Source organism: Salminus brasiliensis, chromosome 20 (genome assembly GCF_030463535.1).
Source record: "Salminus brasiliensis chromosome 20, fSalBra1.hap2, whole genome shotgun sequence".
Taxonomy (NCBI): domain Eukaryota; kingdom Metazoa; phylum Chordata; class Actinopteri; order Characiformes; family Bryconidae; genus Salminus; species Salminus brasiliensis.
The window spans coordinates 4,309,486-4,333,197 of record NC_132897.1 but is presented as its reverse complement, the minus strand read 5'-3'; the positions used below and the strand labels follow the sequence as shown (position 1 = coordinate 4,333,197).

The 23,712-nt window shown below is 43.6% G+C and overlaps 1 protein-coding gene across 1 annotated transcript; it reads right to left on the bottom strand.

Moving 5' to 3' along the window:
* Window positions 1-1,739: 1,739 nt before the first annotated feature.
* On the bottom strand, window positions 1,740-23,261 carry LOC140542351 (uncharacterized). The gene is made up of 27 exons (XM_072665301.1): window positions 23,195-23,261; window positions 22,621-22,730; window positions 22,159-22,213; window positions 21,960-22,082; window positions 21,682-21,857; window positions 21,452-21,566; window positions 19,758-19,871; window positions 18,334-18,441; window positions 17,929-18,004; window positions 17,311-17,461; window positions 16,248-16,331; window positions 15,953-16,065; window positions 15,732-15,852; window positions 15,074-15,199; window positions 14,384-14,509; window positions 12,818-13,006; window positions 12,603-12,665; window positions 11,604-11,705; window positions 9,736-9,918; window positions 9,303-9,410; window positions 7,828-8,060; window positions 6,602-6,728; window positions 6,260-6,343; window positions 5,331-5,524; window positions 4,182-4,257; window positions 3,088-3,303; window positions 1,740-1,848 (listed from the first exon to the last, which is right to left on the bottom strand). Exons 1-27 carry the CDS (start codon window positions 23,259-23,261, stop codon window positions 1,777-1,779), a joined length of 3,312 nt encoding a protein of 1,103 aa, XP_072521402.1. The 3' UTR covers window positions 1,740-1,776.
* Between the last annotated feature and the right edge of the window lie 451 nt (window positions 23,262-23,712).

The following is a 23,712-nucleotide window of genomic DNA, read 5'->3' as shown; positions in this document are numbered from 1 at the left end:
TCTGTAGATGCTGACCTGAGCAATCACTGATCATCAGCAGCTCTGATACTGAGCATCTCAACATCCTCAACCAGCTGCCTTAGACCTGCTGCTGCTGCTGCTGCTGCTGCTGCTGACACCAGGCTGGAACTGGAGTTTAACTGGATTAGGTTGAGATTATGGAGTCAGGATGAAGGTTAGTATTAGGTTTTGGGTTGAGGTTAAGGTTGGGTTAGGACCAAGATGGGGGTTAGGATTAGGATTTGGGTTAAGGTTAGGATTAGGTTTTGGGTTGAGGTTTAGGTTAGGATTAGGGTCAGAATGAGGGTTAGGATTAGGTTTTGGGTTGAGGTTTAGGTTAGGATTAGGGTCAGAATGAGGGTTAGGATTGGGGTTTGGATTGAGGGTAAGGTAAGGATTAGGGCCAGACTGATGGTTAGGATTAGGCTTTACGTTAGGGGTTTCGGTTAGGGTTAGGATTAGGTTTTGAGTTGAGGTTTAGGTTAGGAGTAGGGTTAGGATTAGGTTTTGAGTTGAGGTTTAGGTTAGGATTAGGGTTAGGATTAGGTTTTGGGTTAAAGGTTAGGAATAGGGCCAGGCTGCTGGTTAGGATTAGGCTTTACGTTAGGAGTTTCAGTTAGGGTTAGGTTTTGGATTAAGATGAGGATTAGGACCAGGGTTAGGATTAGGTTTTGGGTTAAGGTTAGGATTATGGTCCGGATGAGGGTTAGGATTAGGTTTTGGGTTGCGGTGAAAATTAAGATTGGGACAAGGGTCATGGTTCGGTTTTGAGTTAAGGTTAGGGTTAGGTTTTAAATTGAGGTTAAGGTTAGGATTAGGTATTAGGTTGAGGTTAGGATTAGGTTTTAAATTGAGGTTAAGGTTAAGATTAGGTATTAGGTTCAGGTTAGGATTAGGTTTTAAATTGAGGTTAAGGTTAAGATTAGGTATTAGGTTGAGGTTGGGATTAGGTTTTAAATTGAGGTTAAGGTTAGGATTAGGTATTAGGTTGAGGTTGGGATTAGGTTTTAAATTGAGGTTAAGGTTAGGATTAGGTATTAGGTTAAGGTTGGGATTAGGTTTTAAATTGAGGTTAAGGTTCGGATTAGGTATTAGGTTGAGGTTGGGATTAGGTTTTAAATTGAGGTTAAGGTTAGGATTAGGTAATAGGTTGAGGTTAGGATTAGGTTTTAAATTGAGGTTAAGGTTAAGATTAGGTATTAGGTTCAGGTTAGGATTAGGTTTTAAATTGAGGTTAAGGTTAAGATTAGGTATTAGGTTGAGGTTGGGATTAGGTTTTAAATTGAGGTTAAGGTTAGGATTAGGTATTAGGTTGAGGTTGGGATTAGGTTTTAAATTGAGGTTAAGGTTAGGATTAGGTATTAGGTTGAGGTTGGGATTAGGTTTTAAATTGAGGTTAAGGTTAGGATTAGGTATTAGGTTAAGGTTGGGATTAGGTTTTAAGTTGAGGTTAAGGTTAGGATTGGTTGGACTGGAAGGAAGGTTGGGTTTAGGGCCAGGATGAAAGTTAGAATAAGGTTTTGGATTGCGGTGAAGGTTAGGGCTAGGATTAGGCTCTGGGTTAAGGTTAGGTATAGGACCAGGTTGAGGGTTAGGATTAGGTTTTGGGTTGACACAAAGGGTCATGGGGCACAAAGCTAAAGTCCAGTTTTGTTGCTGTTTGTTGGAGGCACTGATCTGCCCCATTCACAGAGGAAAAGGACTGCTAGTGATTTGATGACAGTTCTCTGAATGACCACACTCCTGAATGGGGTATGAGATATCAAAGGCCAGGGTTCAGAGCGGTTCATTGGAGGCTGTTCTCACACCGGAGCGCCGCGGCACATAACGTTCCTGCACAGGAGGAATCTGAGAAAAGGACAGAAAATCAGACACAAATCAGCACTGCATCACTCTGCTGTAACGGGCTACGTTCTGAGATGCTGATCAAATCTTCGTTAAAACTAATATTTATGCCACTATAATTACTATAATATTCTACACAACCGCAACCCAAAACCGAACCATGACCCTGGTCCCAATCTTAATTTTAACTGCAACCCAAAACCTAATCCTAACCCTCATCCGGACCCTAATCCTAACCTTAACCCAAAACCTAATCCTAACCCGGGTCCTAATCCTAATCTTAATTCAAAACCTAACCCTTACCGAACCCCCTAACGTAAAGCCTAATCCTAACCGCCAGCCTGGCCCTAATCCTAACCTTACCCTTAACCCAAAACCTAATCCTAACCCTCATTCTGACCCTAATCCTAACCTAAACCTCAACTCAAAACCTAATCCTAACTCTGGTCGTAATCCTAACCCTAATCCAAAACCTAACCCTAACTGAACCCCCTAACGTCAAGCCTAATCCTAACCACCAGCCTGGCCCTAATCCTAACCTTACCCTTAACCCAAAACCTAATCCTAACCCTCATTCTGACCCTAATCCTAACCTAAACCTCAACCCAAAACCTAATCCTAACCCTAGCCCTGGTCATAATCCTAACCCTAATCCAAAACCTAACCCTAACTGAACCCCCTAACCCAAAACCTAATCCTAACCCTCATTCTGACCCTAATCCTAACCTAAACCCCAACCCAAAACCTAATCCTAACTCTGATCGTAATCCTAACCCTAATCCAAAACCTAACTGAAACCCTTAACGTAAAGCCTAATCCTAACCGGCAGCCTGGCCCTAATCCTAACCTTACCCTTAACCCAAAACCTAATCCTAACCCTCATTCTGACCCTAATCCTAACCTAAACCTCAACCCAAAACACCAATTGCTGACACATATGTGCAAATTCACAGACACAGCTTGTCTAGATCCTGTAGAAAAGTACTGCCAATAGAATAGGACTCTTTGGAGCAGAGGAACATATGAGCAATGCTCCAAAATCTAGTATAAAGCCTTCCCTGGACATTTACTCCAACAACAGGAGGATAATTCAAGCAGGTGTCCCAATACTTTTGTCCAAATAGTGTCCAAATCATGTTTATGTTTTTACAAGTAGGTGCTGCTTCCAATCTCTTAGTGCCTATAATTTGTATCCTACACACTAAGCTATAGTGAAAGTAAGCCATGTGGGTATTAACATACTGTCTCCAGGTAAGAGCCGGTTAAGTCTCCACCCTCTTGGACCACAGTGCTGAGTGTGTGGGTTTGGCTATCAGCCTGGAGTTGGCGAATGCGGCTCTGGAGGTGCCGCAGTAGCTTGTACGAGGCCAGATCGGGGCTACTGGGAGAGCTTGGCAAGTGTGGGACACTTGCAGCGGAAGCAGAGGCCAGGTGAACGTCTGTGAGGTCTCCATAGCTCTGAATTGGGAAAGAGAGAGGGGCTTAAAAAGGTGTCACGTCCAAAAAGCAAACCATGTTAAACTGTTAATTGTAACACTCAGTGAGTTGCCTGCCTGGACACTTCCCAAATCAGGCTAACAAACTAAAAAAAAAAAAACAGATAATAAAGTAAAATAAAATTTGAAAAGCATCTGCGCATTGAAAAACATTGGACTACCCCTTTAAAGCAACACTATGGAAATTTTTTTGCTCCTGGGCTCCCCCTACATTTGGGTGTGTAATTCGACACTCCTAATGCACACGTTTTTCTAGACAAGCTGAGAGGTACAGAACAGTCACTGAAAGGTAGAGAAGCATGTGGACTGAGGCAGTAGTGGAATGATTTTAAAGCTGCTATTTTAAGATAAATAAATTCTACATATTGCTGCTTTAAAGCCACTGTACCATTTTTTTAATGCTGAAGATATGCCACAGAATAAAAATTTCCCAATGCTATATTCAGTATATGTTTATATATTATATATTTATTATTATTATTATTATATTTTCATATTTTATATAAATTTTTTATATATATTAATGCCGCTTAACTGTAGTTAAATGCTCTAAAACCTGCTGTGCTGCGTGCTGGCGGAAGCAGGTTAGATGAACTAGTGGAATTATCTAGCGGGATGGAGGTAGGTGGCTCAAACATGCTGCTAACTCTGATTGGTTCTTTGGCTGATATGGCATCGGAAAAGACCAGAATCATGAAAATGAGGAGACTAGGATGTGATTAGTACTAAAATGCGAAAGTGCATCAGCATCAGTTCCCAGCTCAGCTCAGTTTGGCCTTAATCGGACAGACTGGAGGCTGCTGTCCTTTTCTTAACATCTACCCTGCCCGATGTTTTTACCCGAGTAAGATGTCTCATCTCCCCCTCCAGCAGTTCAAGTCTCCGCTGCTGCTCTGATGTGGGTTTGGAGACCCTCCTGGAAAACACAATGCAGTGATCAGTTCCACCTGTTTTGCTGCTACAAACCTGGCTAGTGCACCCCCTAGTGGTTGGGAGTTCAATTCTGCAGCGTCTGTCGCTCCGCCTATCCAACAAAATAACCCCCCATCAATAACAAAATAGAGACTTTTCAAGTGACGCTCCCAGAAAGGCCTCCGATTGGGCCGCAGGGCTCGACTTGACTTGTCTTAACGTGTGCTGGGCGGGCGGGAGACCCACTAATACTGAAGGCGAGCCTTTATATTTTTAAGCACACCCTGAATAGGATGAGCTGATCCTGGATCAGCACATTGGTGTGTCCCACAATGCCAGTCTAACCTAATGAAGTCAGATTCACTGATTCTCGACAGAACTGCTGTTGTACAGCGGTTGTGTCTCTGCACATAAAAAGGGTCATGGGTTTTACAGCACATCATAAGAGTGTAAAAAGTCACTCTGACCGGTCACAGGTCTATCAGTGTGTGTAGGAGGTCACTTGTGTGTGTGTGTGTGTGTGTGTGTGTTTCTGATCATCTATGTCTATGTTGAAAGCAGGGGAACATGTCTTCATATTTTCAGGACCATTTCAGTCATTTTCTTTTTAAACAAAGTTGAAAATAGGTTTATATGTATACGCTATATGGACAAAAGTATTGGGACACCTGCTCATCATTCATTGGTTCCTCCAAATTTATTTAGTATTAAAAAAGAATCTTATCCTGATTTTGTTGGAGTAACTGCCTCTACTCTACTAGATTTTGGAGGAGCATTGATGTGAGGATTTGATTGCATTCAGTGACAAGAACAGTGATGGGGGAGGGGGGGCGGCTTTATACCCCTCTGGCTTACACCTGGCATTAGGCAGCATAGTGCAGATAGGTTCAATAGATTTGTCTGCTCCAGAGAGTCCTATTCTATAAGCAGTACTTCTCTACAGGGACTGGACAAGCTGTGTGTGTGCATTTGCACATCTGTGTCAGCAATGGGTGCAACTTCAAGTATGAGCTGAATGCTTTCATTAGGAGTGTGTGTGTGTGTGTGTGTGTGTGTGTGTGTGTGTGTATTCCCAACCTCTCCAGCTCGTCCTCGAACTTCTGGGTGAGGCGTGTGGTAGTTCTCTCCTTCCACTGGGCCATGTTCTTCTGCACCTGCCGCAGCTCTTCGTCTTTAGCTTGCAGCTGCCTGCGCAGAGACGCGGCTGCGCCGTCGCCATCACCCTCACTCAACCGTGCCCTGCTCATACTGCTCAGCTCCTCTATATGCTCCTTCAGAAACACACACACACGTCATGCAAAACTATAAAATAGTACTACGCCCATTAAGCAATTATCTTATTCTTTGTTAATATCAAGGGTGAGTTTCATACTTGTCAGCTTTGGTTCCATTAAAACGGCGTGCGCACAAAACAGGTGGGCCGAGACCACCTGAGCAGTCGAACGAACCAAGCGTGGGACATGATGTCACAAGATTGTTGTGTTATAGCAGTTTTTACAGCTAGAGCTGAGCACATGTGACCTGCCCATGTTTCTGATGCTTTGGTTTAGCAGGGCTGTGTCCCAAACCACACACTAGCACACAGTGCTTCAGAAGTAGCCACCATTAGAACTGCATTCATTAGTGTAGCTGCCTCTGTGAAGAGCTGTTGGTATGTTGGTATCCAGCCATAGTAAACGTTAGCATATGTTCATTATCCAAATCATGGCTTAATACACAGGTTTCTAGCCACGTTTAAGGGCCCAGGGGTTCGATTTGAGTAGATTGTGGTTATTGTGTGGATCATGCAGGCCTTGCAGACACACTCCTTATGCAGCCATTTGTGCACCACATTTTTTCCTCTAATTTTGGGTCGATTGCAAATGTCAGTATGAACGCGAAGCAAACCAGGACTAAATGCATTCATTTGCAATTTTAGTGAAATGCTGAGATCATACAAGATTGAAATCGTCCATATTTTCATATTTCTACATTTCATATAGTGGATGACTGCGGTGAGCTCTCACCTGTATGAGCTTCTCCCTTAAGGAGTTCACAGCTCTCTGCTTCTCCTCTGTTAGGTGCTCCCTCTGCAGACGCAGCTCCGTCTCCTGAAACACATTAAACACACCCAAAGTTATTTACATACGAGCTCCTTTGGAAACACAAGTGCATGTCCATTCCATTCGCTGTCACATAAAAACCTCGTATCTCCGAAACAGCAAAGGAAAAAACCTTTGTAGCTTTCAGTGGAAGTCAATGTAGAGAGATTTGCAGGATTCACGTTAAAAAAGTAAAGGAGCTAATGGAGATGCATGTTTTTGTGTGACAGCCATGATGTGTGTGTGTGTGTGTGTGCATGCATCTACCTTGTCTGTTCGGAGCTGCTGGACGGTCTGTGTGAGTGAAGTGATCCGATTCTGTAGGCCGCCGATGAGATGCTGGAGAGGCTTTCGGATAGACTGCAGCTCCTGGACGGCCACACTCACTGTAACGCTGTAAGTAACAAACACACACACACACACACACTGCATAATTCAATGCTATACAAAATGTATGTGTATCGTCAATGTGTGCCGCTATCATAAAATCTATGAATCTCCAAAATGGCAAGTTTAAAAACCACCCCACCTCATCATGAAAGTACTGGATGGGGCACTACCAGCATTCCAGAGAACACAGTTCCACTGTCCAATGCTTGGGGGGCGGGGGGGTGGCTTTACACCCCTCTTGCCCACACCTGGCATTAGGCAGCATGGTGCCAATAGGTTCAATAGATTTGTCTGCTCCAGGGAGTCCTATTCTATTGGCAGTACTTCTCTACAGGGACTGGACAAGCCTAAATTTGGCCTAAAATTGTAATGTAATGTAATGAAAAAAATATTACAACTGATTTTGCAGCATTTCTATTGGTCCAGATTCCAGATTATGCCAGATTTACAACATGTTCGAGTGAAAAACGTCAAAATTGGTGCAACAGTGACAAATTATCCTGCATGTATATATATATATACATACACACACACAAATACACACAGTCATATCAGACTATTATGACCACCCTTGGTTTGTAATGACCTGGCCCATTAAATCAGCTCCACTTACCATACAGAAACACTCTGTAGTTCTGCAATTCCAGCGCAACACACACTACTAACACACCACCACCATGTCAGTGTCACTGCAGTGCTGAGAATGACCCATCACCCAAATACTACCTTTTCTGTGCTGCTATATGGGAAGTGGATCTGATTAAATGGGCCAAGGTTATTCCAAACCAGGAGTGGTCATAATGTTCTGATATGACCGTGTACAACCCCAATTCCTCTAAAGTTTGGACGTTGCCAATAAGAACAAGAAGCAACTCTTCGATATAGCACGAGTGCTGCACGTTTTACCTAATGTACTTAAATAATTAAATTAAAATGAAATAAATTGATGAATAAATAATCACACTCTTCTCTGTCTGCTACTGTCATATCAATCTTACTATCAAGATTCAAATCTAAATATAAGCCGAATATATAATATATATATATATATATATATAATTCATTTCTGTGAATTATTCCTCCAGGGTGCTCTCCAGGTTTACCTGTGTGGAAGAAGCTTGGTGTCCGTGGGTAGGCCATTGTGTGTGAGCAGCTCCTGTAGACAGACGCACTCTGTGTGTATGTCCTGAGCCCAGCCTGTGCTCTGCTGCTCCAGTTTCTCAGCTGCCCTCTGGTGGACCCCTTCACGTTCGGCAAGCGCTGCCTTCAGGTTCTGCAGCCGCTTCTCTGACTGTTTCACACACTGCTTCAGTCGCACAGCCTCACGCTCAGCCTCCTGTCAACAACACGGCAGCTGGACAATAAATAAAATCAGACCCTCTGATTGTGCCATCCTTCATTTGCTAGGCTGATTCAGCACACTCGACCAGCCACAACTACTGACTACCTCCTGTGGACCCTGTATATCAGAGTTTTGGCTTACTGTGTTGCTAAACTGGATTATTGGATTACTTTGCACATGTAAACACATCATCTTTTTTTTTTTTTTGCAAGGGCCTACCAGAGCCAACAATGCGGGACACACCACTAAAACCACAATTTAATGTTTCAGGCCCTGAAGCCAAGACTAAACCAGTCTTTTGATGGTGGAGCACCAATGCCACTAGAGGTTACCTGTTCCCAAACATGGCTTTTTATTAGACAACACATATAGCTCTGGAAAAAATGAAGAGACCACCCTTTATTGCCTCTCTATGAGCTACAACATCAGAATTGACAAAGACGACCTGGAATAAGCGTTTATGAATGTTTATGTATGCTTATGTCAGTTGTGTAAATGTCATGTGACCTTGAAACCTTGAATCAATGTTAATTTGCATATCGTGGCAGCTTTAAAATGTGGATATACAGCTCTAGAAAAAATGAAGAGACCACCCTACATTGCCAGTTTCTCTGGTTTTACTATTTATAGGCAGTGTGTTTTAGGGATATTAACATTTGCATTGTATTTCACAAACCATGCACAACATTTTCCCTAAATTATTATTAGAAAATATTACTATTTAGAGCATTTATTTATTTGCAGAAATGACAACTGTTCAAAAACAACTGCTCAAAAACAACTGCTCAAATAATGCAAATAAATGATTATAATAATTATAATGAAATAAAAATATTATTCAGATTTAAGCAACACAGTGCTCATATTTGAGCTATAAGAGCATTCAGAAATCACTATGATGAAATAACCTTCACAGCTCTCATGCTTTGGCCAGCTTTCACATTGCTATTGGGCGACTTTATGCCATTCAAGCCATTCATAGTCTGCGGATTCAGCGATCTCAGCTGTGTTTAATAAAATGTCTGGAATTAAATGACTGTAGAGATGCAAATTTAAGAAATTATTTTTTCCAGAGCTGTAAAACCCTATGTGTCTAGTATTGGATTAAATAGCAGTGCCAAAGCTGAATCATAGTAATCATTCTAGTCCAGACTTAAACGTAATCTGGGTCTGGCAAACTGGCCTTAGATGATTTATTTTTCATTATCCTTAGGATACGCACACATATATACACACCTGCTTTAGCTGCCCGCGCAGTCTCTGTAACTCGGCCTGGTGTCCGTCTTTAAGAGCTCTGAGCTTCGCTGTCTGCACGGATGCTTCACTCTCCAACTCTTCTACCCGCTGAGAGAGAGAGAGATAGATATATAGAAATAGATAGATAAAGAGAGAGAGAGAAATGCTTAGATGAACAAAAAATCTTTAAGAGACATAGGGAGGTGCAGAGCAGGGGGTCCTCCAGGACCAGGGTTGAGAACCAGTGTATTAGATGATAATGGTTCCCACCCCACCTTATCTCACCTCACCTCCTGTCCTGCACATTTTAGTATTTGCCCTGTTTCCAACATACGTGACCCAATTAATCAGGTAATTAACAAGCAAGGGATGCTCCAGGACCAGGGTTGGGAACCACTGGACCACTGGACTACTGGACTGGACATTTACTCACCGTCTGCAGCTCCACGACTTTATTCTGCAGGGTCAGCGCACTCCTCTTTTCCCTCTCTGCCTCTGCTTTCCCTTTCCTCTCCACCTCCTGCATTTGCTCCGTCAGCATCCGTTGCTGTTCTCTGAGAGAAGCCACCTTCTGCTCTTCACATTTTCTCTGCTCTCGCTCCACTGCCCTCTTCACCTAAAAAAATTACAACCATATTGACCATTTGTGATGGACACACAGGCTTCCGCTTTTATCCTATCTGTGCAGTGAACACACACACACACACACACACACACCAGTGAAACACACACAGTGGACAGTGAACACACGTGCCCGGAGCGGTGGGCAGCTATTGCTGCTGCACCCAGGGAGCAGAGAGGGTAAAGGGCCTTGCTCGAGCGGCAGCTTGCCGAGCCCGGGTATTGAACCCACAACCTTGTCATCAATAGCCCCATAACAGAGGCCGAGTGAGAATTCAACCGGAAGTCTTTCTGCTTAAGCTCGAAGTACATAATGCACTCTGAAACAGGGCTAATGTTGTTTTTACTTTAATGAGCTTTAATTCGTTTTTTTATTCCATTATTATAATATTATTCTTTTGAAATGGATGCAACAATATTAAAGGGGGCATATGAAAAAAACCCTCATACAATACAATCTGGAGTGCCTACCAGCCCAACAAACGGAGTCAGTTTTTGTGTGCTGCCCAGGTTTTATTGCAGATCATTCAGAGTCGGCTTCCTAATTCACAAGCTGTCTCAATAGAATTATACTGAGTAAGTAGCTCCGCCCACAACCTTTGCAAAAGGCAGAGTTTCAAAAGGCAACTGCAGGCCAAAAATGTCAGTGTTTTTTTTTTGGGCTACTTCGAAGATGTACCTTATATGTCAAATAATGAGACATCCGAAACTTGGAGACAGAAGAAAAGGAAAATTAAGTGTATTAAATCTATTCTGATTTGAGTAGCAGGAAAGATAGAGAGAGATCCCTTGTAAAAAAAACAAAAACAAAAAAAACAAAAACAAAAAAGTGATCTCAATGGAATTAATCTGGCGAATAAAGATGAAATTAGAAAAAGAAATAGGAACACACACACATATATATATATATATATAGAGAGAGAGAGAGAGGGAGAGAGAGAGAGAGAGAGAGTGGCATGAGAGAGTGAGCAGTCAAGTGGGCAGAGAGGGTGAGCTCAAGGTGAAGTAAATACTAGCAAACCAGGGCAGAAAGGCTGTAACCCTGCATCACATAAATGGCTGGTGGTCATTCATTTTCAATGTATATATATATATATATATATATATATATATATATATATATATATATATATAATATTAATTATCTATTATATAGGCGCGAAGTGAGTGCTAGGGTTCTGAAAGCTATTTCTCCACCACTGTGAAACGGTAACCCATATTTGGTTCCTGGATATTTGTTCCAACTAGAGATGGAAGAGAAATACTGCTGGAGTCTGGCGTCATCGAGGACGGGATCTTGAGCAGTGGCTGGACATCTTTTAAAGGAACAGGTTCTCAAACCGGCTCTTCTGTACAAGGCTGAGCAGGTGCTGTGCTCCCTGATCTTTGTGACCAGGGATCTGTCCTAACTTGTAGAACAGGGTGTAACATCTCACCTAAAGCTACAAAACGCTGTTTTACGCAGCATGTCCCTAGCAACGAGCATTAGCATGTCACCAAGGAACACATGTAGCCATTTTTTCAGCAACTGAGAGAGAATAGAGAAAACAGTAGGATAGGAACTGCATGGGAAAGGACTGAGTTAAGGGTGCAGCTGCATTTCCAGCCAATCCGTGCTTTATTATATGGGTTAGAGGTTATTCAATTAGATTATTATAGGATGTAGTGGGGAAAGCAAACCTGTTCCTGAGCTTCTCTTTTGAGCTCCTCCTCTCGCCTCTTCAGCACCTCCTGCTGCTGCTTCACAGACTCCTGCAGTCTCTTCACCTCCTGCTCCTTCAGCTAGAGAGGAGAGAGAGGGGAGGGAGGCTTTATTTTGAGCTGCTGTGCATGTAGCAGAGTAGTGACACTGCCATGTAAAACCTTGTATCTCCATTTTTCTTGTTCTGTTTCTCACTTTTTGACAAAATGTGGATCTGGCAGTTGCTCTTTACATTGTGTCAAGATGTCATGATGAATTGACCAATAGAAAAGCTCCAAAATGACTTGAATTAAAATCCTTTTTCATTGACTTCCATTGAATCTCCTGTAAAGTTGACAATTTGGCGATGTTTGGTTGGATGTGTCTCTGACATTTGGCTACAATTGATTGGGTACTTTAGATTTTGGGGTGATCTGGCCCTTTATACATGTCTGTATACCACAGCTGATGTGTCTGATGTGAGCTGTCTGACCTGGAGGCAGTTATGCAAGGACTCTGTCTCCCTAAGGGCCACTGCTTTGACCTCATCAAGGTCACTGGAACTCAAAATGCTGTGTTTCAGTCTGCTTCAAGCCAATACCATCATTCCAGTATCCAAAAAAACAACCATCACTGGACTTAACGACTACAGGCCTGTCGCCCTGACCTCTGTAGTCATTAAGGTCTTTGAACGCCTGGTCTTGGCCCACCTAAAGTCCATTACGAACCCCCTGCAGTTTGCCTACAGAGCAAACAGGTTTGTAGAAGATGTGGTCAACTTGACCCTTCATCAATTCATTCTGCAGCATCTCGGCAGACCTGGAACCTATGCTAGGGTTCCGTTTGTGGACTTGGCTTTTAACACTAATCTGCCGCGGCTACTTCAAGCCAAATTGTCCCAGCTGTCAGTGCCAGACTAGATGTGTCAGTGAATTGTAGATTTCCTGACAATAAAGGCCTTATTACCAGTATGAACCTAATGTGTGTCTTTGCAGTACCATCTGTAGCTCATGCTCTTGGGTCTGGATCAACTGAGCCTTCAGCTGCTCAACTTCTTCCTCCTGCAGAGACACAAACATGAATATACAGTTGTGAGGAAGGCCTGGCTCCCCATGTCTGTGCTGACCACTACCATGGTGATCATAGTGGCAGCACACTTAAGGAGACCTCCAGATTTTGCCTTCTCAATGCATTCGTAAATTCCTAACAGTACCTTTTCTTTCTGTGCTTGTGCCAGGGCTGCAGTGAGCTGTGCTCTGTGCTCCTCTCTGGAGACCCTGAGCTCCGTCTGCAGAGAGCCCTGTTCCTCCTGCATACCCAGCAGCAGCAGCTCCTTCTGGGCTAAAATCTTCTCCAGAGCTCCCAGCCGGTCCTCCTGCTTCACTCGTTCACTCTGTACAGACTGAAACACACACACACACAAAAAGTCTGGAACACATGGAAGGGTGCCATCAGGCGCTTGCGGCTAATGCTGAAACTCAGCAGCTTGACCTATGTCCAGCCCATCAAAACCCTGATTGGTCTACAAAAGAAAAAAAGGACCAGCTCCTCCCTACCTGATGGCTTTGGAAAGGCCAGATCCGTACTGAGAGCCCTTCAAGCTTCACGTATGGCTTGACAGCCCCCAGACAGACAAGCGTCTAGACGTTACTCAGCTCCCAGACAAAGAAACATCTAGACGTTACTCAGCTCCCTCAGCTCCCAGACAGAGAAGCGTCTAGACGTTACTCAGCTCCCTCAGCTCCCAGACAGAGAAGCATCTAGACGTTACTCAGCTCCCTCAGCTCCCAGACAGAGAAGCGTCTAGACGTTACTCAGCTCCCTCAGCTCCCAGACAGAGAAGCGTCTAGATGTTACTCAGCTCCCAGACAGAGAAGCGTCTAGACGTTACTCAGCTCCCAGACAGACAAGCGTCTAGACGTTACTCAGCTCCCTCAGCTCCCAGACAGAGAAGCGTCTAGACGTTACTCAGCTCCCAGACAGAGAAGCGTCTAGACGTTACTCAGCTCCCTCAGCTCCCAGACAGAGAATCGTCTAGACGTTACTCAGCTCCCAGACAGAGAAGCGTCTAGACGTTACTCAGCTCCCAGACAGAGAAGCGTCTAGACGTTACTCAGCTCCCAGACAGAAAAGCGTCTAGACACTTGTCTTCCATGTACGGTGGCTGAAGCTTGCAGCCCTAATCTAGAACCCATTAAAGTTTGTAATTGCACCTAAAGATTGCACTAGTTAGTGTGGTTCGTTAGGGTAAGTGTGAACGCTGCCTTTCAAACTCTAGTAAGCACCAAACAAATGGGACAAGACCACTTAAGCAGATCAGGTGGTCTTGGCCCCTTTCTAAATGGCCTCTGGTGCAGTTCGTTTGCCCGTTTGCTCCACCAGCGACATTCGGTACGGGTGAGTCTCTGTCTGACGCTTTAGTTTAGCGGGGCTGTGTCCCAAACCACACACCACCACACTATTATACAGTGCTGGAGAGAGAACTAGCCCCCATTAGAATTGCATTAATTAGTGGACGTTAAATTTCACAGCAGTTATGAACAAATGAATGCACACGCTTTGTGATGACCTCTACTTGCAGCCTTCTGTCATACGTGCATCATACGTCACCCTTTTCCTCCTAATTTTGGGTCAACTGCAAATATGCCATTATGAACAGTGTATTTTTTCGTGCTCAGTATAAACACACCCTAAATGTCTGCTGTATCTAGGTATGGATGGTGACTGTTGGAAGTATCTAAGCTTAGAAGCATCTAAGAGAGAGAGAGAGAGAACGCACTGCCTGTAGCTCTTCTCTGTGTTTGATGGCTGTGGTCAGTTTCTCCTCCAGCTCAGAGCATTTCTCCCTGAGGCTCCTGCTTTCCTCCTCCTTCTGCTCCAACTCCTGGTTCACCTCCTCCAGTCTCTAGAACAGAGAGAGAGAAGGAGACTTTCATTATCTGTTATTCTGGTTTTTCATCTTTTTGTTCAGTAAAAGACTCAAAAGAATACAATATATGGACAATAAAAAAAAGTATTGGGACACCAATACCACAGTGTTTCTTCTGAAATCAAGAGTATTAAAAAGGAGCTTATCATGCTTTTGTTGGAGCAGCTGTCTCTACTGTCCAGAGAAGAAGGCTTTCTATTAGATTTTGGAGGAGCATTGCTATGAGGATTTGATTGCATTCAGTGTCAAGAGCGTGAGTGAGGTCAACTCCCCAATTAATCCCACGAATATTGCATGGAGCACCATTCCTCATCAACACACAGCCGCAGACCCCTCTAGCCTATGCCCATTTCATTAACCTAATAGGTTCATGTTTATCTGCTCCTATTCTATTGGCAGTTCTTCTCTACCGGGACTGGACAAGGTGTGTGTGTGTGTGCACTGGCACATCTGTTTCAGCAACTGGTGCAACTTGAACTGCAAGTAGTTGTATGCATTCATTAGAAGGGGTGTCCACAAACATTTGGACATATAGTGTACCTCCTGCAGAGAGTCCAGTTTGTTTCTGAACCGGCGCTGTTCTGAGAACAGCTCTGACTTGGTGCTATCCAGGAGACGGTCCATTTCCTCCCTCTCCAACACAGACACACAGCTTCCGTTCATCTGCTGAGAAAGACAAGAGGGATGAATAATGTCAATTCTTACAGAAATATTACATACACTGTATAGACAAAAGTATTGGGACATCTACATGTTACACCTACAGGAGCTTATAATCTGGAATTTCCCCTTTGCATCTCTAACAGCAGCAGGTCTGGAGCTTTGCAGTTATTGAGTCAGCAGCAGAGCATTGGAGGCTTTTCTGCACTCTGCTCTGAGCTCAGCACTCGGCCCTGACCCCGCTCTGTAACTTCACGTGGTCTTGCTGAGCTGCTCTCTGTGGTTCCTCCTAAGAAAGGCCGACTGCATGGCTAGGGGCTTGCTTTTATACACCTGTGGCAACGAGACTGAATAAAACACCTAAATTCAACGATTAAGAGGTGTGTCCCAATACTTTTGTCAATTCAGCGCATGACATTTATGTATCTGGAACTTGGGAAACTGGGAAGTCTGGCAAACGAGCAATCCCGTTAGATCCTGTTGGAGGTCAGAAAGGGCCGAGAGGGTGTGGAGAGTGAATGATGCTCAGGTATCTTACCCTGTGAGGACTGTAGTCATAGTAACAAGTGGGTCTCTGTAAGACAGCCTGACCATCCTGCAGTGCCCTGACCTCCTTTACACACAAGTCCCTCTGAGCCTGGAGTTTGTGCAGCTCACTCCTACAGCACATATATATGAAGGTGAGCTGCATTGCTGCACTGCAGAACAGGGGTCACCCCCTTAGTAAAGTTGAGCTATGTGGAGGTATGTGGGGCGTACCGGAGAAGCTGAGTGTGTGTTCTAGTTTGAGTCATGCTCAGCTGCAGTGTGTGTTGCTCTCTCTCCGACTCCTCCACCTCCTCCCTCAGTCTCTCCACTACTTGCACCACAGCCTGGGGTGAAAAACAACAACACCTCACCTCACACCCTTCAGCAAGCTCCATATCCAAGCCATCGAGCTTCACAATCAGCCTTTGTGATGGTTTGTAATAGTATAAGTGACAGATTACAGTGTGAAGGAAAATGTCTAGTGGGGAGTGAGGAGTCTGGAATGGGAGTGGGAGCGTTTACTCACTGCTTTCTGGTGCTGAAGTCCAGCAAGCGTCAGTTCCAGATCACTGAATTCTGTTCTGAGTTTGTCATCCTGCCTCTCTTTGCTCTGAAACACACAAACCCAAGCAGCAGAAAGTATGAACTGAAAGGAATGTGGCAGGGTGGGTGATATGGCATATATACGACATTGTGCAAATGTTTCCATCACTGTGTTCATCATTAGAACATATCCAAAGTTCTCCTCTCTCATGGAGTCTAGTATTATTTAGAGTTCTCCTCAGATCAACACCTGGTTTGGTGGTAAATCAGGGCTTAATGATGGTAAATCAGGTGAGCTGCTGCTGCTGCTGCTGCTGATGGAGTTGAACACATCCTCCACGCTGTGCTGGCTGGACTGGGGGGCGTCCAGGAGAACCCTGGAGGAACCGAGCTCTGTTCTTCAGACTAGCTCACCGACAAGATCTCACTACTGTCTTTCTTCAGAATGAGAAGCTCTTGTTTCTCCTATTTACTGGATTCATTTTTTAATTTTTTTTTTATTTTATTTATTTATTTATATAGATAGCATATCATGGCAGCTTTAAAATTTGGAAATACAAAATTTGAAGCTCTAGAAAAAATGAAAAGACCACTCTACATGATCTGTTTCTCTGGTTTTACTATTTATAGGCAGTGTGTTTAGGGATATTAACATTTGCGTTATATTTCATAAACCATGGAAAACATTTCCCCTAAATTCCCAATAAAAATATTCGCTATTTAGAGCATTTATTTATTTGCAGAAATGACAACTGCTCAAAAACAGCTGCTCAAATAATGCAAAGAAATGATGATAATAATTATAATGCAAAGAATTTATTATTCAAATGACTAATATTTGAACTTTGAGAGCATTCATAAATCACTATGGTGGAATAACCACAGCTCTTGGCCGGCTCCCCACTAGTCTTTCACGTTGCTGTTGGGACTTTATGCCGTTCATAGTCTGCAGATTTAGCTAACTCAGCTCTGTTTGAGGAAAACGTAGAGATGCCAATTTAAGAATACAATAATGAAGTGGTCTCTTAATTCTGTCAGCGTCTCACTGTGGTAGAGGGTGTAGAGTAGCTGATGGAGCTCTTCTTCCTGCTCTGGCTCTTTTTCTCCCTCCTCTGGACACTGGCTGGAGCTCTCAGCACTCTGTAACACCTCACACACTCTCCGTTCTCTCCTGTTACGGTGCCTTCATCATCCGAGCTAACACACAAACATACACAGAACACCATAAGAGACCAAAAGAGAGTTGCTGTCGCACAAGAAAACCCAACCCCTCGTATCTCCAAAATGGAGCTTTACAGGAGGAGGACAAAACCTTCTTAACTTTCAATGAACGTCAATGGAAAAATATTTAACTCCAAGTCATTGTGGAGCTTCTCTATTGGTCTGTTCATCGTGACATTCAGACACAATGTAAAGATCAACTGCCAGATTCACATTATGTCAGAAAGTGAAAAATTACAAGGTTTTACATGGCAGTGATCACTGCTCTGCCACATGTCCATGCCTTCAAAAGAATGCCACCAACGGCCTCCTCCCCCTCTCTCTCCTCTCTAGCTGAGGGAGCAGGAGGTGCTGAGGAGGCAAGAGGAGGAGCTCAGAAGAGAACAGGCTTGCCTTCCCCACTACATCCCATAATACTCACACTGATTATAACCAACATCTACCTGAGCGCTTGGTTTTCAGACTGCTGTGAATTCTTCCGTCTTCCTGAACGACTCGGCATTAACATTTGTGCTGCTGCTACAAAACATAGCACAAAAATGCACACACACACACACACACACACACACACACACACACACACACACACACACACACATATATATATATATATAAGCAAAATACACCTTAGGAAATGAGGTCATTCACTTTCATATCAAATAAATGATACAATAGAACAGTCAAATATAAATAAATAAATAAATAAATAAATAAATAGAATAGTTAAAATATAATGCATCATGTTTAATAAATGATGCATTGGATGCATTAAAATGCACACACACACACACACACACACACACACACACACACACACACACACACACACACACACACACTTTCTGTACCTGTCTTGCTGTTTACAGTACTCTGTACATGTTGCCATATTTGCTCGGTGCACACTGAGTCCAGATCACTGTCTATAGTGACAGAGTCAAAGCTCCTCATGGGAACTCCTGCAGAAACATTATTATTATTATTATTATTATTACTGTCACTAAACTTCTACAGTACAAGTATAAGGAGAATAGACCCTTTTAACATTTCAGCACCTCACTTTCATCAGTTTCCAGTCGAACCACAGCAAACCGTGCCACAGTTTGATAAATGTCCAACCAAGTGCACACTAAGATCTTAATGGATCTAGGCAATCCGAAGGGTAGAGGGTCACAATTTTCTAAAGCAAATGCCGGAATTCTGTTGAGTTGTGCTATTCCTTGGGTGCATTATGCAATTTTAGCCTACTGTTGTTATGTGCTTGAGTGTTACATAGATTTTACACACTGAATCAAATGAAATTAAATAATATACAATTTCTTATCACCTCTATTCCCTCCTAACCCTCCCTGTTGGGAGCATTTCCGAAATACCCTATTTATTGTATTATTAATGCAGCTGTACCTATAAATATACACAACACTAGCACGCTTTGACAACCGGTGTTCATGCCTGTGGCCATCACTTTGCCGAGAGCTTTGCCGAGATGTCTATAAGACTCCTTTGTGTCGAGTCATGCTCAGAGGCGGTGCTGCACCCGGCCTTTTCTCTTGGAATAACTTTCAAAAGCCTGAGATTAGAGGGTCTGTTTATTCAAGAGCATCCACAGGGCTTGGACAGATGTTAACAGCCAGGATAAGGCTAGATCCTGATTCGTCCCAATATAGTCAGTTGAGGCATGTTTTGGGGGCTGAAGTTTGGTTCTTTAGTGCGCTGGAGGTATGAAGGCATACCCAGTTTTATGTCCAGTGCTCAGGTTGTGAGAAGAGTGTAAGGGAATTAGTGAGGCAGGTATAGAGTAGATATACCCACTTTTGTTTTTAGTACAGAACGTATTTATATACAGCTACCTTTCAAATGCAAATGGTTCTTTATTGAACCAGAAGTGGTTCTTCTAGGTCATTGCTCAAAGAACCATTTGAAGCATGCTTTATTTGTAAGGATGTAACCGTAGCTTTAGCTTTTAGGATTGAATAATGTGTGTTTGTTCGGATAACGGTGTAAAGTCAGAATTGAGCCATCCTAATTTGATCTGAATTGAAAATACCTTAAATATTAAAAAATATAATTTATTTATTTATGTATTCGATACACATACGTCCACATCGCTGCTTGAGATATAAGAAAGGCATCAGTGTGTGAACAGGGCCCATTGTTCTCTTCTCTTATCCCAGCCTGGAAAGCAGCGGTCCAGGCCAAGAGATTTTGGGGCGCCCCTTAGAGCAGATAGGGTTAAAAGCCTTGCTCCAGAGAATGAAGCTGGGAGGTACAGTACCTGCTAGGTGCCTGATGCGTGATGGCTCCTGGACAGTTTTGTGCTTCTGAGTGATTTGGGGTATGGTGAGCGGCCCGGTATCGCTGCAGATGCTGGTAGCGTCTGGAGCACTATCTGGGGTGGAGGTAAAAAGATGACTACTTAAATGTTAACCATTTACAGTTGTTCACTATCCGTGGTCCCCTAGAGGGAGGGAGCTCTGAGCTCTAATGCAGCGTCACCTTTCTTCAGCCAATCAACAGCCTCCACCTGTGTTAAAAAAAACTCTAATTACACGCTTTTGTTGCTGCTTTCAGGAGTGAGGTCAAGTCTCTCCCTCCTTCCTCCCCACCAGTATCAGTTCGGTCCTGACGGCTGCCCGGGGATAGGCGCCCGCCCCCTGTCTATACCTTCTGTGAGAATCCTGATGTCGTAAGACCTGAGCTGGCGAAGGCGGGGCCTACGCCAAAGACTACTACTTTGAGCTATAAGGCTAGACACCCAAAGTGTTTGAGGCTACGTTCACACAGCAAGTAAAAGTGACCCAAATCTGATGTTTTTTCATCAGATTGACACAGGTTTGATATCTCACCCCACACTGACCCCATTTACACCTGATCGCTACATCCGTCTTGAATATCATCATCATATTCTACCTGGATTAGGCAGAGCCACATAAAATCTCACGCAAGTGTAAACTCACCCAAGGATACAAATCTAATCACTCAAACCACTTCAGGAGATGCATTTGAGCCACGTTTTAGCAGTGTAAACTCATCCGTCTCCCCAAGACTCATTCCACAACCCAAACTCCTCCCAGTACAACTTAAACATCAGCAATTATTGCTGCACAATTTGCGAATTTGCATATTCTGTCCCACACAGTGATCAGATTTTAGCCCGACCACCAGAAATGCATTTGGCTACTGAGTGTAAATGCATGAGAAGGCTTTCTACTAGATTTTGGAGAAATTCTGTGGGTGCTGGATGATCAGCACCCCACCTCATCCCAAACCAACTCCGCAATTCTTAATCTTAAAACTATTGGCTGGAGCACCACCATCATCAACAGTTCTTCCACTGCTCCACAGCTCAATGCTGTATAGGGGCTTTATACCCCTCTAGCTCATGCCTGGCCTACATTAGGCAGCATGGTACCAGTAGGTTCATGCTTATCTGCTTATCTATCTTAAGAGTCCTCTTCTATTGGCAGTATTTCTTCTCTACAGGGACTAGACAAGCTGTGTGTGTGCATATTGAAAATGTGCCAAAACTCAAACACCAGCAATTATTGCTGTGCAATGAGCGAATTTGCATTTTCCGTCCCACACAGTGATCAGATTTTAGCCCGACCAACCAGAAATGCATTTGGCTACTGAGTGTAAATGCATGAGACTTAAATCCTATCAGGATACAATCCTGACATGACCTGAGGTATGAACAGGGTCTATGAAACTCTTCCAAGGTCATGGATTGTCCTTGGGCTCAATGAGAATATAAGATGAGAAGGTAAGATGGTGGTTGGGTAAGAGTGCAGAAATGTGGACACAGAAGGTAGCGATGGAATTGACAGGACTTTAAATTGGGAGAAGGAGGGTCTTCGTGTGGTCAGAAACTAAGTGTACTCTCAAAACAGACCTCCATCAGGTTCTGCCAATGTAGCTGACCTAAACAATCACAGAAAACACTAGTAGACAGATCTGAGATCAGCGTACCTGCTCTGCCTGCACTTGGCTCTTGTAGTTCCAACATCTCCTCTCGGAATCTTGCGCTGAAATCTTCGGTGCACACGCTGTCCTCCTCTTCGGCCTCCTGGTCCTTCACTCTCACCTGTTTTATGTTATATTTATTGTTATTTATAATCTGTAATTGTTTTCTGGCTTCTGTATTTTCTATGTTCATAAGTTGCATGCACTAATTAGCATATATTAGCATATACTAATACCCTGGTAGTAGTCCCTAGTAGTCGCTGCAGTCTCCAGAGACATTGCTCACTCTTGGAGCCCACTGGTACACCAGCTCCCCCAGTCTGCCAGGAGGGGGTAGTACACAGTCCAACATATTCCTCATTGCCCTCCTTCTGCTTCCCAGCAGGCTCCAACCTGCCCCTGCTGACCTTTACTGTGACCAAGGTTGAAACAGACCAGACCACGGTTCAGAATAACAGGTGTTGCTGTGCTGGATACATGGCATGAAGCTACAGCAAGCAGCCTGTGAGGTTACCTGGGGACAGGTCTGGGAGATCTGAATTCGACCCATCTGGGGTAGAGGACGCCTTATCAGTGGAAGGGTCAGCACTGCCCAGACCAGTGTCTTTACTCACTGAGCTACTCCTGTCAAGACACACTGAAAGAAAGAGAAAGCAATTCATATAGACAATGAGAGTGTTGGAACGTGTACCCATGAGAGAATCGGGGTCTACCTGGGGTCAGGAGAACTTCCAGCTTGTTCTTTCCTCCACGGCAATGACCGTGAGACTAAGGACATAACACATTTTAGGGTTAAGCAAGTTAGCATCTAGCAGAAGTGCAAGTAGTAGCACTATATGTAATGTAAATGGTTTGGACAAAAGTATTGGGACACTCAGTCTTCTAAAATTGTTGAGTTGATTCTGCTTATGTTGGAGTAACTGTCTCTACTGTCCAGGGAAGAAGGCTTTCTGCTAGATTTTGGAGAAATTCTATGGGTGCTGGATGATCAGCACCCCACCTCATCCCAGACCAACTTTGCACTCCCACTGCTCCACAGCTCAATGCTGTATGGGGGCTTTATACCCCTCTAGCTCACGTCTGGCACTAGGCAGCATGGTGCCAATAGGTTCAGGCTTATCTGCTCATGCTTATCCTATTCTATTGGCAGTACTTCTACCAAGTGGTTCTCTTACCTGAAGATGACTGAGCTGAGCATCGATGGCGTCCAGCAGGAGATCGCAGTGGTCTCGGAGGACAGCAGGTGGACCAAGATCAAATTCACTGACCGTCTCTCCATCCACATCTTAGAAGCACACAACACAGGAAGCGTCAGTATTAACAAATGTGAGTTCGGACCACAATAACAGTGTGTGATCCTCGGATGAGTGGAGCTAAAACTCCATCATGAACACAGAAGACATAGGTGGAATACAGGACATTTGATTGGGAGGAGTTATTATAGTAAAAATGCTTGAGGTCAGCCTGTAAAGGACCTTTAAAGAGACTACTGTGGAGCTTTTGGACTGTGGAGCCAGCACACTGGCACTGACTGTGCTTAGCACACTGGCAGGTCCACAGAAAGGCTTATTACACACTAAGGTGTATTACTCAGTAACTACAGGGACTTCTGTACTTCTCTGTAATAGACATTTTTAAGAACACTTTCGGGCCGCTGATGGCCCGGAGGCTGTTTAAGGGCTTAAGCTGATTGAGAAAATGTCCCATATGAGTATGAGTATGAGGCTGAGGTATAGTAAAGGTTCTGACCAGTACAGATCAGCTCATCTGTGTCGTCTGCTTCGTCCGCAACTGCTTCAAGATTTCCAGCATCCATGACCTGTGCAGTGGGTTGCAAAGAGTCAGTATGTGGTCAAATAAAGAATATAAAAGTAGTACTGGAAGTACTAAAGAACAGTATGGGTTCGAAAACTATGAATGACTATTTTATTTATTTGTCTTCCGTGGATCTTAAAGGATGGCTTTTGACCATTGCCATAGCGTTTGTTATAACCCTTTTTAAACCTACCATAGCTTTGAGTTATACACTTTTTAAACCTACCATAGCTTTGAGTTATACACTTTTAAAACCTACCTTAGCTTTGAGTTATACGCTTTTTAAACCTACTATAGCTTTGAGTTATACGCTTTTTAAACCTACTATAGCTTTGAGTTATACGCTTTTTAAACTTACCATAGCTTTGAGTTATACGCTTTTTAAACCTACTATAGCTTTGAGTTATACGCTTTTTAAACTTACCATAGCTTTGAGTTATAAGCTTTTTAAA